This window comes from Sciurus vulgaris (genome assembly GCF_902686455.1).
Source record: "Sciurus vulgaris genome assembly, chromosome: 6".
Classification (NCBI taxonomy): domain Eukaryota; kingdom Metazoa; phylum Chordata; class Mammalia; order Rodentia; family Sciuridae; genus Sciurus; species Sciurus vulgaris.
In genome coordinates, this window is record NC_136466.1 from 26208257 (window position 1) to 26227367 (window position 19111).

General features: G+C 43.3%; 1 protein-coding gene across 3 annotated transcripts in view; it reads right to left on the reverse strand.

Annotated features, from left to right (window-relative positions):
* The window catches only part of GRIA1 (glutamate ionotropic receptor AMPA type subunit 1), a 309714-nt gene that overhangs the window by 114606 nt on the left and 175997 nt on the right, over positions 1-19111 (reverse strand). For all 3 annotated transcript variants that reach the window (XR_013764814.1, XM_079145959.1, XM_079145958.1), the window contains exons 6-7: positions 6757-6918; positions 3974-4141 (exon numbers count right to left, since the gene is read on the reverse strand). Coding sequence is in view for 2 of the 3 variants with exons in the window: in XM_079145959.1 (XP_079002085.1) it covers positions 3974-4141; positions 6757-6918 (330 nt within the window). In the remaining variant the exon portion in view is untranslated. The remainder of the gene's footprint in view (positions 1-3973; positions 4142-6756; positions 6919-19111) is intronic.

Genomic DNA, 19111 nt, shown 5'->3' on the forward strand with positions numbered 1-19111 from the left:
GTGTTCATTTAGCAGATGAGGCGATTCAGGCCTAGAAAAGTTGAGTAGTTAGTCCAGGATTCCCCAGATAGTGCTGGGTAGAGCCACAGTTAGAATCCAGCTCTCCTCTTGCTAAATTTCTAACAGGCCAAGTATGGCACCCACCTATCCTTGCATGAACCCTCCCTCTATTCTCCTGCTGGGTGTCATTGACATCCCCACTTACAACCTTCAAAACCAGGTTTGCTTCTTGTTCAAATCCACACTTTAAGGTTTATCTCACTCTTCATCTTGTTTAACTCCCTGCCACCTTTATTTTCAGCTCTGAGGATTAAACCCAGGGCCTTGAGCAAGCCAGGCAAGCTCTCCACCACTGGGATACATCCTCAGCCCTGCCTTTCACTCAAGTAGCCCAGCTCCCGTGGTAAATTACATGTGTTCACCCTATTGAAAGGCCCAGGTGGCCTCCTACAGGAAGCCTTGCTGATGTCCATACTCCTCAGTGATGCGTTCTGCCCTGACCGTCCACAGCACCAAGAGCTTGCCTACCTGATTTAACTTTTCCTTCACACCTTTCTACCAATTATTTCTCAAATCCCTGTCTTGCCTTCAAAAATGGATCTTGAGGGACTGCATCTTAGACTCCTATTGCCAACCCTATCCCATCCAGGAATGTGCTGGCTATAACTGCACTTCCATAGGCTTGATTATTAGTTGACAGATGATAAAAAATAAAGGCTAAGAGGGATGATCCATATTTATGGCAGATAGTCTAAACTTGAGGTATTGGGCTGAGCTTCTTGGAGTATCTATATTGGTCCCACTCCTGGTCATGCGGAAATATATGTGAGTACACGTGTACATTTTTCTGGTAAAAAGAGTCGGAAGATTTTTCTTGTCTTTAATCATATCCCTACAAGTTGATGCCCTCCCACAAGTTAAGAGCTTGACTTGGGGATTTCGGTCTTTTCTGTCAACCAGAAGCCGACATACGGGCCCCATAAAGCCACCTTCTTCCTGGAGTTCTAAGGGTTTCCAGGATATGGGTTCATTAATATTCTGGACAGCTCCCTGGATGGCAGGCAGGGGGCAGGCAGCTGGGTTGATTGTCTTCGCTCTGCTGCTAGGAAATTACAGCAAGAGAGAGACAGTGGTGTGCAGATATTGCCCCAGACCATGTGCTGCCAGGGGCTGGGTCACAGCTCTCGTGTCTCCCCTGCTGGGCTGGGTCTTTAAGACTTCAGAGTAGTTAAGTGTACAGAATGAAGTGTCAACTAAATGTGGATTGGAGTCCAGTTCCACCACCAGTGAGCTATCTTATTTTAGGAAACTTTTAACTTCCCCGAAGTGCAATTTCTCCATTCACAAAGCAGAATTCATGACACTACTTTTTTCAGTGATCCTGTGTATCGAGGATTCAATGAGATAATACATGCACGTGTTCAGAGCCTTATACTTCCCAGTGACTTCCCAGGGTTCTAGCCCTCCAGGTGGGCTATGCTGGGACTCCAGACCTAACTCACAGAACCGGGCACAAATGGAACCACAGGCATATCCCACAGTGTGACCTCAGGCCAGTAGTCAGGGGTGCAGAGATTCCCTAATCCCTGGCTTCCCAAGAGTGGATGGCATCAGCATTTATCCAGCCCTGCTGGGTGTAGCCGTGCCCTGGTGACATGGCTCTTTACAGAGATGGGTCTAAGACAAAATCATTGGGCAGTGGACACACCTCTGTGTGGAAGCCCCCAGTAGTCAATGATTATGAGCAAAGCCCGTTGGGGTCACAGGCTAGGACTGGGTAGGATAAGGGACCCTCAGCAGGAATCTGGTTAAGCCACTGCTGTTAAGCTGCTGTGTGACCTGGGAGGGGGCATTGGCCACTCTAGATCTGCCGTGTCTTTTATAAAGTGAGAGAAAATGAGAGTCAGTCATCTCTAAGGTCTCTGCAATATACTCTTTTGATTTTACGTGCTTAAGAAAGATTTAGAAAAGTGTCAGTGTGAGCTTAGGGTAGGAACATTTTGGTTCTTTTGTTTTTTCTCCATTGAGGCTAAAGGGATTCTCTTGAGGGCAGACCTGGGCTTCTCTTACGGTTCCTAGAGCTTGGCCCAAAGTCAGAGCAGGCAGATGGCTCTCAGGGAGCTACTGATGGACAGGCAGGTGCACACATGTCTTGGCTTCAAGACAAATAAAAGAGGTCACTATTCTTTTAACTACTTTTAACAGGTAACTGCTTTCTTTGCCTCTGGCCCTAGCGAGAGAAGAAGCAAAAGAATGAGTAGTACAACCAGAAGGACATGGGTTAGACCATAAGAAAAAAGAATTAGACTCTTGGAGCCATTTGAGTCTGAAAAGTCAACTTTCCAACCTCCTCATTTTCATGGATGAAGAAAAGGAGGTCCATGGGAGAGCGGAATGACTATTTGAAGGTTGAAGACTTGGAGCCCAGTTCTCCTGCCTCCCGGATCCAAGCCTTGTCACTCTGCATTACCTTTCAGGCTTCATCCCTGCCACAGTGGCATCAGACTATCCTTTTAGGGATGTCATTAAGATGGGAGAGGCCGGGGAGTCGGAAGGCTGCGGAGCCAAGGGCAAGTCCCTGGGACCTTGAGAAGCCAGTCTCACATTGCAAACAGAATCTGTCTGGACTGTGGAGTCTGGGAGAGCATTTTAAATAAGCTAAGGGCAGGCACTGCCCCTTCGGCAATCTTTCCAGAAGCTGCTCAGTATCTGCTGTTGCTGCCTCGTGTTTTGGAGGCCGTCCTGCGTGGAGATGGGGGAGGACAGAAAGGGCTGCTGGCTTGTTCCTCCTTGGTGTGAGCAGTTTCTACTTAGCCTCATTCCAAAGGACAGAGCTCCATATTCTCCTCTACACAAAGGCACTTCAACAGGGCTGAGTAGCAGATGGTGAAGCTCCTGTCTTGTCTTTTTCTCCAGGTTGTGGAAATTGCCAGCCCTGTGCACGTGTGGTTGCCCTACATTTCTCCCTCATTCAGAAACTCCTCTCTCCTTTCCTGGGAACCTAGATGCATCATCTGTTGAATGTACTCTTGAAAGAAGATCTGGTCTTACCCAGGCACCTCAACTGGTTGAGGAGGATGGATCCTGAGAGACATTTGTACCAAAAATATCTTGCTGTTGTTGGTTTGTCAACACACCTGTTGCTTTGTCATTCCTTAGTGCTGGCCACCAGCCCCATCCCTTGAGACATACAGCCTCTTCACCAGGGCTGTAGTGTGGTGCTATGCATTGGCAGATTGAGCATCTTGGCCTGGGTTCAAGGTGCTTCTAGAGACATCCGGAGACCTCTAGGAATTCCACAAGTGATAAAGCAGAGGGCAGGTTCCCCAGAGTCTTCTGAACCAAGAATGTCAAGCATGCCACTGTCACACCCTGCTTTCACGGCAGAATATTCACCGATTGCACATTTATACTCTTCTCTGTGCTATCTGGGTTCAGCTTCAGACTCCTTTGCCTTGCTAATCGATTGGAGTGGACATGGCCATTTCTATTCTTAGTCTTCATCTGTTCCCAAGTGCAAATGAAATTGATAATCACAATGCTGAGAAGCAGGAAGAAAGGGTCAGAAGAAAGGAGAAGCCTTTCCAGGGTCCTTGCTCACAGCAGACCCCCATGAGACAAAGGTCATGAGGACAAAGTCCAGGAGACTGCCAACACAGCTCAGAGTCACCCCTTGTCTTTCACTTGCCCTCCGTAAATACAGAAAGTATCAACTTTTCTTTATCGGAACAAGCTCCAAGCAAAAATTATAGCTGTTTCACTAAAAGGAATGACTGTTCTACATTATCATTGTCTTAAAAAAATTTCAACGTGAGTTTCCATGTGCACCAAGAGCCACAAGTAACAGAATGGTTGCTCCAAACTTCAGGCATCTTCTTCCTGTTTCTTTTTAAATAGCTGGGTTCTGCCTGGATTTGATACTGGAATTCTCCACTCGGCTCCCATGAGATGGAGAAAGCATGGCCAAGCTTACCTGCTGTAGGGCTCTCTGAATGTCGATCCCCTGGCCCCAGGGCACTGCTGGGTTGGCCAGGCAGTCGCCAGCATTCCCTCGGCGGGATATATCAATCCTCTGTCTCCGCAGGCTCTGGAAAGCCTCAGCCATCACCTTCACCCCGTCGTAGGTGAGAGCAGAGGTGTACTGTAGGAGGAATGGGGATAGGTATCAGACTGGGGACTGGAAGATGGTGGGTAGTGGTGTGGGGGCTATGCTTCCTGGTGGTAAGAACTGTGCCGGAGGCCAGGCGCAGGTGGAGGTGGGAGGCAGCCATGAACCCAGAGAGCACGCATGTCCTCACCTGGGGCTGCTCTACCTCATAGTCATGTTGCCCTCCTGGACTGTGAGTTCAGTTTGACCAGTTGTGACTTTCAAAGAGAAGTCAGAATTCTAGATTTTTGTGAACAGTGTTGATCACTTAACATGTCACTTAGGTTGGGAAAAATGCATAGATCAAATAAAACACATTTGCAGGCCAAATACATGGCAAATCAGTTTCTTTTCTCTCCATTATAGTCACCAAGTGGGAGCCAGGAAGAATTGTGTATTCTACCATCTCTTGTAATAGAAAAAAAGAAAAAAGAATCCCAAGACAAGTGAGCTCTTAATTATTTCTGCATGTGGCTCACCCAAGTGGTAAGTTCACATTCTGTATTTTCCATTGTGTTTATTAATGATAATTCTCAATTCTCCCCACAAAAGGGGACTAAGATATGAATGAGAAAAAAATAAAAAAAAAAAACCAAGAAAATATTTCTTGGCTTTGGAACCAATGTGTGTCTTCTTGTTTCTAATACCTCTCATTTGTCTGGTACACTGTAAGGTTGTATAGAGAACTGTAGAATGAATGTGTAAGTAATTTTACAATTTTTAACATTGATTTTTTTGTTATGATTTGGATGTGACATGTCCCCCATAGCTCATATGTGAGACAATGCAAGAGGGTTTAGAGGTGAAATGATTGGGTTGAGTGTTTTAACTGAATTGGTGCATTAATCCCCTCATAGGGATTAAGTGGGTGGTAATCAAAGGTAGGTAGGGTCACTGATGGAGCAGGTCATTGGGGGTGTGCCTTTGGAGTATGTATTTTATCCCTGGTGTTCTGAGCTTAGTCTCTCTGTTTCTTGTTAGTCAAGTCTTGAGCTGCTTTCCTCCTCCATGCCCTTCCACCATGATGTTCTTTCTGCCTTACTCTGGGCCCAGAGCAATGGAGTTGACCATCTATGTACTGAGACCCCCTGAAACCAAGAGCCTCAAATAAACTTTTTCTCCTCTAAAATTGTAAATAGTATAATCTTAGCTCAAACTTCAGAAATTTTTTGTAAAATAATACAAGTACCACTAACAACAAAAAGGAACCAATCATTTTCTACTGGTAAGATAAAATCTTAGCTATTTGTTAGGAAAAAAATCTAGCTTTCAAAAACAGAAATTATAGCAAATAATAATCTAAGTATTATATCTCTATAACCTTGTCCCAACTTGATTAAGAAATTCCAATTTCCCTTTTTGATTTGTGAGAAAATGGTAAATTTTTAGTAAAGCAAACTAATATTCATTATAAAAAAATAAAGTTATTCTTGTCTTTTGGTCTTTTGGTCACAGTAGTGAAAAGCTGACTGAAACAATTTTTTCTATTCCTTTTTTTAAAAAAAAAAATTACATTTGGAAATTGGGTGGTGTATTCATAATCAGTGCCTGTATGGTTCATTCATTGTTTTAAAGCACAGTAGGGATTTATTTGTTTAAGCTCATACTGATTAAGTCTTCATTCTTTCATTCTTTAAGAGTTAAATCAGTTTGGTCAATAGTGGGATAAGAAACATCTCAGTTATATGGCCTGCAATTTACAAAAAAAAAAAAAAAAAAGTAGACCTAGCAGTAAGAAAAAATTCACTAAGGATGCATTGTTTGTCCCAGATAACAAACCTGGCTTCAGAATCCTTCTCAACATGGTATTCCACACAGCCACAAACTATTTGATTTGACATGGGAAAAAATTACTTGCTATCTTTATTTTAAACCATGCTCAAATCACAAACAAAATAGATCTTGGCTGCTGAATTTAATGTTGCATTTCTCTGCATGGTACCTGATATGCCACCCAGAGGTAGAGATTTGCTGGTGAATCCTCAGTTAGGTTTTTCTGATTTCTAGATGGGCACAGGACTGTCTAGAATGAAAGTCACCTCACTACACAATGCAAATGAGCATCCTACTGTGCTGTGCAACATGGTGCCCCTCCCAGAGTAGAGAGAGGGTTTTCCAGCTTCCCTTGCAACCGACCGAGAGAAGCTGTCTAAGATGTGGTCACTGGTACAAAAGTGGAAGATCTGCATGGGACTTCTGAAAAGAGTTCCTAAAGGAAGGAGTTGTGCTTTCCTTTCTCCTTTTTATCTTCCTGCTGAGTAGAATTCTGAGGTAAGGCTAGAGTTTAAGCAGTCATCTTGGGCTGTAGGGCTGTAGCCATGACCTCAGGATAGCATAACAGGTGAAGAATCCCAATGACTTTGAAGCCATCACACAAGCCCTGGATAGCTGGCTCCTGAACTGTGCTTGCACGAGAGAAAAATACAATGTCTATCTTTCTTGTCAAAACCACTGTTATTTCGGTTGTCTGACCCTTGGATCTTATGCCCACTAATGTTTATGGATATATTTTCCCTTGCTTGTTCCTTTTAGAAAACCCGTTCTCTTCTAAATGCTAACCCTTCCCAAAAACCAGGGGCAGGCACTGGGACCAGGCTGGGACCCCGCACCTTAGGCCTCTTCCAGTCCACCCGGGTGTGGTCCCGAGCGTCGCTGCTCTTCCACTGCTGCATGATCTTGGCGGGGATGGTGTCCGTGTAGTTCACCAACTGGAAACCTGTCACGTTTGCGCCACTCTCCTTGAATTTATTTAAGTCAATGTCCATGAAGCCCTGTGGGGGGAGGAAAGGGAAGAAGCCATAACATGTAAAATCAAGTTAACTCTGTTACAGAACCATGGAATTTTTCTATTCTGCTCCCCAAGGTGGAACTGGTTTAATGGAGAGACAGTTGTGTCTCCCTTCCAGTAAACTTGGTTATCACTTAGTCCTTGTGCATAAAGTTAACTCAGCAGTGAGGAGTTCTTGGCCAGGAGCTGGCGGACCCTATTCAAAGTATTGACTCACTAGCCACTAGTTATCCTACCTTGGACTAAGTTACTTTGATTGCTTGTTTAAATAATGTGAATAATGGGGGTGGTTGTTGGGAGGTGTGTTGGGGAAATGAAATAAGAAGATGCATGTCAAGTGGGTGGTTTAGACTTGGTGATCAATAAATGGTGGTGCAGACAGGGCAATCAATGGATGGCTAGGATTGTCATGATGGTGTAGACACATGCAACAAAATAAAAACCTCTGAAAAGGAAACTGTGTCCCTCACCACCCTAACCCTTCACATGAGAAGAGGAGAATAAAGTTCATTCGGGGAAGTTCTTATGGATTCCCCAAAGTTGCCACTAAGCCTGTGGAGAAACCTAGATTCTTATCTGGGTTCTCATTCCTCTCCCTGAACTCTTTCATGGACAGTGAATCAGATCTGCCCTACCTGATGAGGCCTGATCAATTTTAACATACACAGAGGATACTTTATTAAGGATGGATTTCCTTCCAATTCAGTAAGACTCAGAAAGTCTTCAACTTAAAAGGAAACTTTGCAATTGTTTAATATATTCAATAATGTGCAGTACTTCCCTGCCTTGGACCTCATTCCACTTTAACCCTTCAGAAGGTACAAATCATAGGTCCATTTGCCAGATAAAGAAGCTGAGACAGAGTGGCAAAATCCACTAACTGACCAAGTCTTCCAGTGAGTTAGTGTCAGAGAGGCAGCCAGAATTGAGTTCTTCTGTTAGGCAATTCACTCCTCTCCCTCACAAATTCATCATCTGGCAAGTATTTTTGAGTACCTATTCCAAGAGGGTGAATAAATCTATTTCCTTTCTCAGGGACTTCAAATTCTAGGGGGGAAAACAGATGGTAAACAAATGAGCAAGCAGATATTTAGCCTTGATGAGTCCAGTGGCGTTCACTCTGTAGCAGCAGTGAGTCCTATGAAGAAAGACAAAGGGAGTCAGTGGATGGGGAGGGGCCCTGTAGGTTGTGGAAGGAATGACCGTGATGAGCCTGCCAGAGGGGGTGTTGTTGCTACAGGGACCAGAGTGAAGTCTCCCTTGGGAGTGAGTTATGGGGAATCTGGGGAAGAACATTCTGAGTAAAAGCCCGGAGGTGGGACGAAGCTTGGCATATTCCAGAAACAATAAGGAGGCTGATGTGACTAGTACAGTGAGTGAGGAGAGGATAGGAAACGAGGTCGGGGGAGCAGCCCAAGGCTGCATCATATGCAGCCTTACATTAGCTTGGGTTTCCTTCTACATATAATTAGGGGCCAGTGTAGGAATTTGAGCAAGAAACATGAAGTATATTCCTGTGCAGACCCTTGGCTTGGGGTCACTGCCAAATTCCAATAAGAGAAATGGGCGAAGGAGTAGAAGAAGCACTATGATGGATGGGGGAAGCTTAGGAGGCCTGAGTGCTGATCCCAGCTCTGTCTCAGAATCCTGTGGCATTACAGATGGGGAGTTAGTAGACTTATGTCCCAGAATCCTCTCCCCTGGGGGCATAACCACAAGGTGTGTTCTACACTGACACCTAGAGGCCTCCTAAGGGACTGCACTCCCGCAAGCAGCCAACAGGGTATCTTGATAATGCACCTTTATTGTCTGCCTTCCCTTCCCCATATCACCTTCCTGTTTCCCTGCTTCCTTGCTGGTGTTTCTAGGATTGGCAGCCAAAGAAACCACATGTACTTGAATCCTTGCCTTGGGATCTGCTTCTGGGAGAACCTGAGTCTTTCCCAATATAAAGTCCAGTCAGTTCTATCTCAGTGCCTGCTACAGTCTTTCCAGAGCATTTATCTCCATTTGAGATAATCTTGTTTACTCATTTATCCTTCTGTCCTCTCTTCTCTACAGGAATGCCAGTTCCAGAGGATGGGGACCTTTTCTGTCTTGTTCACTGATATGTCCTAGATCCTAGCAGCTAGAACCATGCCTGGCACAGAGAAGATGTTCAATACATGTTCACTGAGTGAATGAATAAAAGTCAGAGGATTTCCTTAAGCAAGATTCCCAATTAGCCAGGGGAAATATGGCCAGCAGGCAGCAGTGCCACTGGATGATTTTAATTGACTGAAAAGAGAAACTCAGATTGGATATAAATTTTGAGATTAACTTGTTCCACTGCCAGAATTATACAGAGGTAACTGCTTTGCACAGTGTTACAAGCAAGCTCTTGATAAAGGTGAAATCAGAATTAGGTTTTCCTGACCAATATTCATTCTAAGACATTATGCCGCCTAAGAGTTTAGCCATTCCACCACTGGTTAAAAGCCAGAACACAGTTGAGAGATTTCCCGTATTGTTTAGAGACTTTAAAAAGTACATCTTGTTCATGAAATAACTATTGAGAGAACAAAATGAAAATTATCTCCTGCAGTCAAATTTTGTCACTTGCAAATGTGTAACAAGCTCCTGGGCATTTTGTACCAACTGCTTCCATCTCAAATATAATGGAGGCCAAAGGAAACGGCAGAGTTTGTTCAAACATAAATGTTGTTCAACTGCGTCACCAGAATGTCTGATTACAAGATGAGCGAAGCCAAACCTTGGTTATATATCAGTTTGGTTATATATAGTCAAACTGATGGGACCCTTCAAGCAAACTCCCCTGAAAATGTTGAAAAGGAATAGAGGAAGAACAATAATACAAGCTCCTATCTGGGACATTAATTAACTACAAGAATCAAAATTAGCAAATAACTTGGGGTCAATGTACGTTCATCTAATCGCTGACATTTTCTCTCCTACGTAAGGTTTTATGCTGGGAATGATAACATTAAACCGCACAATGTCCTTAATCACTAAGAAATGAGTCTCTCCTAGTTACTAGGCTTGATTTCTCCATAATGACAGAAAACGGGCTCTCCGATAGAAAAAAAAAATGTTCTTGACTAAAAGGGGGAAAATATATTAACTCTTTGCCTACTAGCTAACCTGAAAATTCAACTCACTTTTTCCCCCCAAGCAGTCTCATTAAACAACATTTAATTGAATCATTTTCTAATTTTCTTTGCCATTTTAATAAAAAAAGAACCCTGGGAGGTAATATTTGGTAGTTAGTACATTTTTCTTTATCTGCTTTATTTGTGCTATTAATTATATAATATTGTTTAAGGACACTATGTCGCTAATTATATTCTATTAGAGATTTTAACTATGAAGTCTGATTATCACTGATTTTTAAGCCAATTTGCATGTTTTATAACATGATTGGGAATGTTGAGTGGATTGCTGTAGACACTGTGGCTACTCAATAAGAATGAAGTGAATCTACAAACTACCATTTTTTCAAGTTATTCAGCAAGAGGAGTCAGGTCTCTTAAGCCCATGATCCTTTACTGTCCCCCAACACTGGCACCAGGTGCTGCTCTTCCCAGAGTGATCATTTCTCATCCAAAATGGAGCCTGGGACTGTGCACTCCTAGACTCTTAGGTCCCTGGGTTCCTCCCCGCTGCTTAGGCACCTCTGTGCTTCACACTGTCAAACCTGTGACTAATGGATGGGTGAGAGGAGAAGGATGCTTTGCCTTCCATCTTCATTCAAGTGCAAATGAACTGACTGAAGAACTGCAGGCTTAGGCCTGGTGGTCCTTAACCTGAGGACACACGGGAACACCTGGGAGCTTTTGTAAAAGCGCCATTCTTAAGGGCTGTCTTTCTGTAGCCCAGTGAGGAAACTGGATACTGTATTTGGACAAAACTCTAATGTTGGTGAATCAAAAAATCAAGATTTAATGTATTAAAGTTATAAAGGAAAAAATCCATTAATCCAAAATGTATTAAAGTTATAGCAGAAAAAATCTGAATAAGAGCCTAACTAGCAAACATTAAGGAGAGGATGCAGGCAACACTGTGAAATCATTCATTATCTGTCTAATGGGAGTCACAGATGGGGTTAAGTTAATAAAGCAAGAAAAAGAAACAGAGACATATTATGTAGAAGTGTGGAGGAAACCATCAGAGTAACCAAACACCAGAAAGGTTTAAAATGTTTACTTCTACAAAGTATGAGACCTGGGAAGAGCAGGTGTTTGCTTTTGATTTTATGCCCTTGTATTACATATTATATATATTTTTTACCATGTGAATATATTAACTTTTTAATACTATTTCAAAAGTAACAATAGACCCTCGGATGATTCTGATATACTTTCCTGGTTAGGAATCATCCCTTAGTCACTGGGGAGTCGGGGAGAGAGTGGCAGGGTCAGGGCAGGGAGAGTAGCCATTGTGTGCGTTGAAGCTTTACTGAGGTCTTTGAAGTGCGCCCTGCTTAACCTGGATCTCCTGGTCTGGAACTGAAGAACATTTGTGTTGCTAAATTGTGCAGCTGACATACAACCTCAGAAGCATTGCTCAGAAGGATAACCAAAATTATAATGGTGGCTGAAATGCCATTTCATGCATACTGTAAAACTTCATCTAAATCACCTTTTGGGAATTTTGAAGTTACTACCATAGAAAAGTGAAAAAACAAATATTCAATGCAAGAGTACCCCTTGACTTACTTTAAGCATTTCCCAAGCTCTTATCCTAAGCCAGGCATTTATCAATGCTTTATTCACATGGTCCTATCCAATCCCCTAAAGGATCTTGCAAGATCTATGCGCAGAACAGGACCTGGATGTTGATTTGCATAAAGGAGTGAGGCTCCATCCCAGTTGTCTGATGAGACCTTTGGAAACTCCCCTGAGCTCACAAAGCAAGCAAAGATGCAAATGGTGGTCCAACCATAAAATTTCACAAAATTTGTCTTCTTTCACCAAGAAGTGACACTGCCCTACTAGAGGAGGAACATATGAGCTTTGGTTTAGGATGGTATGTTCACAGTTCCCTGGCCAAAGAGGGACAAATAACCTCAGATCATGGCAGACACCGTTATGAGCCCAGAATAAATGAATCATCCTGTCACAATGGTGACCTTCAAACAGTTGAAGAATCAGGAGCACTAGATTTCTGTCCTGGGCACCAGACCCTGACGTGTTCAGGTGTTTCTAAAGCCTCTGAATTTTCTGAAGTCCACTGGTGTCCTCCTGCCCTGCATCTATACCAGGGCTCAGCAAACTTCTGCGGAGGGCCAGACTGTAACTGTACTTGGCTTCTCAGAACTTAGGGTTCCTGTTATAACTACTCAGTTCTGCATTGTACATAGCAGTGGCCACAGACAGTAAATGAATAAGGATAGTTCCTAGTGCGATATTTTGTTGGACACTGCGACTTAATTTAGTATAATTTTCACATGTTGCAAAATATTCTTTTGATTGTTTTTCCTAATGATTTAAAAATGTAAAAAACAGTCTTAGTTTCTGAGCTGTACCAAATCAGGTGGTAGGGCATTTGACTCATGGGGCATATTTTACTGACTCCTGATCTAGGCAGAGGCAAAAGTCTTTCTTTTTGGAGATCTAGCTAAACCCCTCATTGTACACGTAGGGAAATAGGTCCAGAGAGGGGAAGAGTGACTTAAATTGGTACCGCTGGGGAGAGGACTACCTGAGGTTAGAATCTGTCCCTGCTCTGCAGCCACCATAGAAAGCAACATAATGCCAAATGGTCATTTGAGTAGAATGACCATAAGTGAAAAACACTCAATTAATTAAACTAGTTAACGTAGGTACTGCAGCTGTCATGCCAATTAGAATTTTTCAAAGGTTAGAATGAAAAGGCATTTCAAATAATTATGATATCCTAAAGAGATGTTTAACAGTGTAACTACACCAGACATATTTTCATCTTGCTGTGAAGATTTGGAGAACGCTTGAAGCCTCCTGAAGAGGCTCTGGACCATCGTTATGCCTATTAATTATCATATGTGCTTGGAATGGACTATGTGTCATTACCTGTTATTTAACCTCTTCAAGGTTCAGTGCTCTTCAACATGTGGATTCAAATGCACCTACATCACAGATTTGGTGTAAGGTTTAAAGGGACTGATCTTAGAACTGGGTCTTAGAACTGGGTCTGGCATGTAGTAAGTGCTTCAGGAATGTTAGCTTCTGTTCTCATCATTGCATTTGCCATCATTATCATGGGGGCAAAAGAGGTTAGGTGTTGTTAGAGCTGCTTTAAAGCCAGGGAGTGGGTCAGGCAAGGAGCCAGAGAAGAACATGAGGCAAGTGTGTAGGAACACAGTTTCCGAAGGATGAAAAGCCTTCTCTTTAAAGCCGGGTTTCCCTTTCTCTTGGATTTGTTCAGGGGGTCACATCCAAGTCATTCAGTCCTCATCATCCACACCCGTCAGAAGGAAAAAGGAACATGCAACATCGCTAAAGGAAAAGGCTGGGGAGGAAGGTGTATTAAACGCATCCCGGCACATCAGAAAGCAATCTCCGTCCACCTCAGCCCCTCGAGACCAGGAAAGGTAAGATTAGACCCAATCAAAGAACTTGTACTTTACACTCTGAATGGCGCCAGTTGAACATGTCAAGTTTCCCCAGATTGTCAGAGAAAATCTTAGATGACAGCTCTTCAGAGAGATTAGTTATAGGGAAGTGTGGTTTGAAATTCTCGTTATATTAGCAATGCTCAGGAAAAAGGAGGCAGTGATCAGCCTAAAAAATAGTAGAAGACTGAGAGGGTAAGTGAAGGAGGTACTTGAATCTCAGACACGTTGCTATGGGGAGGAGGTGAATGATATGTTCTCTGAGATTCTGGAAGGCAGGCTAGAACCGATGGGAGGCAGTATTTAACATGCGTGAAGCCTGGGCTGTGTAGGCACTGTGCTAGGTGTGCTACTTGTATTATCTCGTTTAGTCTTCATAATGGTCCCTGAAGTGGGGACTGTTGTCATCCCATCTGCAAATTAGAAATTAGAAACTTGAGTCCTAAGTTAATGGGGTGGCTTTGGTCCAATATAGCACAGCTGGCGAGGGTCAGAGCACAGAGTTCCAGCAAGTAACCAGACACTGGGGCTTGTTTTCAAGCACTGTGCCCCCTGCTCCTGACCACTGGTTCAGTCTGTCTCGTTCATTTATCTACTGTCCTGCAAAGAAGCACTTGCAACAGCCTGCATCTTTACACAAGGACTTAGCAGGTTTTCATGAGACTGGGACGTTCTTCCTCAGTTCTTTGATCTATGCTGGGACCTGGACCCTGAGCCACTCAGTACTTTTATTTGTCCCTCTTAACCCCCACCCCAGCTTTCTCATTGAAGCTGCAGGGGTCCCTCTCATCTGCCAAGCTGGGAACTTCTAGAGGCCAGGGGCCTTGGCTCCCACAGGGTCCACACACGATGCCTGGAGCAGGGTGTGTCTAATACACGCTGAGGGACGAAGGAATAGAAAGTATTGCTCACCGTGAAAATTCCATGATTTTCTCACAAGCTTCAATCCTCTCACTTCTTAGCTAGTTTTTGTCTGGTGAGCCAAAGAGGCCTTTTTGTTTTTTTTTTTTGTTTTTTTTTTTTTAATTTGTATTATATTGTAAACTAGGTCATAAATAAAAGTGTCAGGGAAAGAGTTTTAGGGACAACCACATAAGTCTTGTCCCTATCTTTGAACTTCATGAGTTGCCCTTGGTCAACTATCTCAACCTCTCCAGGGGTGAGTTTATTGATCCGTAAAATAAGGCCCTCAGTTAGATCAATGATCTTTCATGCTACCTTTCTGCAGCAGGCATTTCACACTGAGCTATGAGAAAGGCAGAAAGGACAGAAAGGACCTGGTCCTACTTCCCACTCTGTCTCAACCACCAAGACAACTCTGCTTTTATATCTATTTTACATACTAGGGTTCTCCCGCAAGATTCCATTTGAAAATAGAGTTTCAAACTAAAAAGTATGTATGGAAACTTCTGAGCCTGTTGATTTCTCTCGTAAGGGCTCTTCCAGCTTTGATCCATAGTTCTGTGATTGGAAAAGTGAGTGCACATGAATATGGAATATATATGAATTTGTGGAAAACTCTCAGGCTGAGAGCTTAATTGTGTCCTCAGATACTCATGTCTCTGCATAAAAATCTTTACATTTTCCTATTTTAGCCACGTTGACAAACCAAACCTTTAAGGTGTCCTCTCCCTGTATAATCCCTGCTAATCACACAGGTTTATCTGGTTCCCAATAAGTCAATAAGACATTGTAGCTATGCTTAAGTCAGCTAATAGTGGGAAGAAGTGGGAGTCAGGTACCTGCACCTGGGTATCTCCAAACACAACAGCCTTACTCTTTCACACAGGTGTCCACTATTCACAAAGCTTTGTTAAAGTCAGAATCTCACAGGCAGGAGAAATGTTTCACTTCCGAGATTTAGGTCAAAATGCGGACACTTTGTGGTAGAAGGTCAAAGACCCCCAGACTGGGCTGTTTAACAGGCTACACAGATACACTTCCTGCCCTGAGACTGGTTGGTTTTCAGAGTCCCCTCCTCTTTACTCTGTCTTGATGGTAGTCTGGCCAACTTCAGAGTGAGGGCCAAAGTCCAAAGTCCAGGCTTTCGTACTTCCCTGGTATTTGTTGGGTCCTCATGGTTGGAATTCCTGGTGGACTTGAAACAAAGAGCACCTTCCACTTACACAGTCACCACCTTCCCATCCAGGGAAGGCCAGGCAAGGATACAAAGCAAGCCCGTCTTTGGTGAAATGCCAGTGTATGCATTCATGGGGCCTCACATACAGTAGGCACACATTGACTACTTGGTGAAAAAGTGAAAGTCCCAGCATATTGATAAATTTGAAACCGACTAGAAATGGGGAAAGGAAAATCCTAGTTTTTTATTCATCCAGCCCTAGCTCATTCACTCACGTGTGCTTAAGAGTGCCAACCATATTGTCGGCACAGGGATGTAGAAGACAATAGGACAGTCTGGTCCTTGCTTTCAGGTTAAGATCCAGTGAGAAAGGTCAATCTTATGCAAGTAAGTATAGAGTGGAATCAGTGGGCACCACTGACTGTGGAGTTCAAGGAAGGCTTCAAATTGGAAGCAAGGGAGCTTGATAGAAAAGAAGGTTTTTGTTGGGTGAGGGGGGCAAAGAAGTACCATGGAGAGCCTGTGTGCTTGAGGTTCACAGTCACAGTGACATGGTAGAGTGTCACAGTGAATGCCTGTGCACATGGCCCTTGATTCAAATCTCAGCTCTACTACCTGCTTAGCTGCGAGACTTCAGGAAGGCTACTCACTCTGCACCTCAGTATCCTTTGCTCCAAAATAAGGACTATTCTGGTATCTGTCTCATGGGGCTGTTGTGAGCGTTACCTGTATTACATATCACCTTCCTAGAACGGTGCCTGGCACATACTAAGTGCCCTCCTAGATTTCTGATTTTGGGAGATCCATTTCCCTCCTATAGGTTATTTGCTTTTTTGTCTTAAAACAGAAATGGGGACTGAACCTCTCTAGGTCCACATCATCCCATCCACCTGCTGATGCTAGTATGAGTGTGTCCTTCCTTGATACTTCTAAGTTGGTGGTGGCAAGGGGGTCCCATGCTTGGACAGAGTAATTGCAGCCATGGTCCTGCACATCTGAAGTGGCCCAGAGGATGCTGACCCAGCATGGAAAGGGCCATTTCAAGTCAACCCAGATGTGTCTGGTTTGCAAGGCAGGAGAATACGTACACCAAATGCTTGGGATCCATAGAACCTCCTCTTCATTGTGGTAAGGAAGAAAAAGTGACTTTGAGAATTTTTTCTGGATACCTCTAAAGTGCAGAGAGATTTTGGAAAACTAGACCTCACTAAATTGCACAGACAGAGAGGTGCTTTTGATGAATGTACTCCTTGTGAGCAAAACAGTGTGCCGTTTCAAATTTTCTGTGGAATCTCCATACTGCTTATCATAGAGGGTGCACCAATTTGCATTTCCACCAGCAAAGTATGAGTGAACCTTTTACCCCACATTCTCCCAACATTTAGTGTTTGTAGTCTTGATAATTGCCATTCCAAAAGGAGCCACCATTTGACCCAGCTATACCACTTTTCTGTATATACTGAAGGACTTAAAATCAGCATACTAGAGTGTCACAGCCATATTGATGTTTATAGCAGCTCAATTCACAATAGCTAAGCTATGGAACCAACCAGGGTGCCTTTCAACAGATAAAGAAAATGCTGTATATATACACAATGAAATAATTACTCAGTCATAAATAAGAATGAAATTATGGCATTTGCTGGTAAATGAATGGAACTGGAGACTATCATGCTAAGTGAAATAAGCCAATCCCCCAAAACCAAAGGTCAAATGTTCTCTCTGATATATGGATGCTAACACATAATAAGAGAGAGAGAGAGGGAAGAATAGAAGTTCATTGGATAGGCAAAGGGGAGTAAAAGGAAGGCAGCAAGGAAGGGAATAAGACAGTAGAATGAATTGGACATAACTTTCCTATGTTCACGGGTGAGTAGTGGACCAGTATAACGCCACATCATGTAGAACCACAAGAATGGGATCCTAATTAGAATAAGCCATACTCCATGCATGTAGAATATGTCAAAATACATTCACTGTCATGTATAACTAAAAAGAACAAATAAAAAAACTGTCAAATTTCGAACAAACCAAGATTTTCTAAAAACAAGAAAAAAATATTTATACAAATGGTAAGGAGCCTGCGGCAGTTTTGTTGCACTTGCTATTCAATAACTACATAGAAGAGCTCATGTTTTCTTTATCTTGTGAGGTATATATTAATATTCTAACTTAGTGATGAGGAAAGTGAGTCAGAGAGGTGAGATGACTTGCCCAGGGACACACAGCCAGTAAGTGGCTAAGCCAGAACGGAAGCTCAGGGAGTTTCAAGAGGAAGGGGATCTATTTCTTGGGTTTGCTTCATTATAACACCAGTCCTCAGAGTTGCAAAGATTTTCCTGATTCAGGCAGTGCAGTGCCATGGAGGATGAGCCTCATCTTTACCACTGGAGACATTTGAGTTCGAATTCTAGCTTTTGTCACATGGTCTTTTCCAGGTCCTTCAATCACTTGAACCACCTTTCTCACTCGTACAGTGACACTATAACCTCACCTTTCTTGGAGGGATATAGACACTCTCATGGACCTCTAGAGGGTGATCTTGGAGGATGGGGGGTGAGTGAAAAGGTAACCTAGATTCCGCTGGCCCAGTGGGCAGCTAGGGTCACCCAGGAGGCCTTCCTATCCACCTACGGTCCTCCCAGAGGCTCTTGGTAGTGTGGAGGTCATGGGTTCTAACTGAGAGCAAGTTGTGGGAGGGGGGAGGATAAATTTGAATGAGCCCCACCAGCAAATAGAAACCCTGACACACATGCCCATCACACACACACACACACACATACACACACACACACACACACAAGCATGTAGACACACCAGGAAAATAAAGAAAGGTAAAAGTCAGGGACAAAAAAAACAACATGTGATTACTGCAAATCCTAGTCCCACCTTGCTATTGATTCTGGGTGACCTCAAACACATCACTTTTCTTCTCTGGACCTAGAGTGTCCATCTTGTAAAATTAGGAGCAGGTGAGATGAGCTCACCTTCAGCTCTATCTCTCTAGGATTCTGCAAAGCAGGGAGAGGGAAAACTCTCAGGAGTATGGGTGCATGGATACAGCATCAGGGTCCTTCCGAGACACCCCGCAACCTCTCGAGGCTGCTCTAGCCTCTGATTGCCATAGAGCAAGTGATTGTCTTACAGTGCAGGTGGCCTTTATGGGGACTGCATGACTATCACAGTGAATTTCCACTGGCATTTTTCTTTTGGAAATTTATTTATGAGTTCTGATCTAGCTGGAAGATAAGGCCACATTGCATCCACAGCAAAAAAAAAAAAAAAAAAAAAAAAAAAAAAGTGAAGGTTTGTGCTTCTTAAAACTCTCATGAGCCCAGCATAGAGCCAGGCAAACAGACATGCTTGGTCCATATTTGACAGTTGTTTAGCCAGCTGTGAGAGCTAAACCCTGTGAGAAAGAATGGGGGAACAGGAAGATGTTTGGACTCGAGCAGCAAAGAGCAGCAAGTGGTCAATTCAAATACTCAAAGGTTGCTCTGTTGGAAG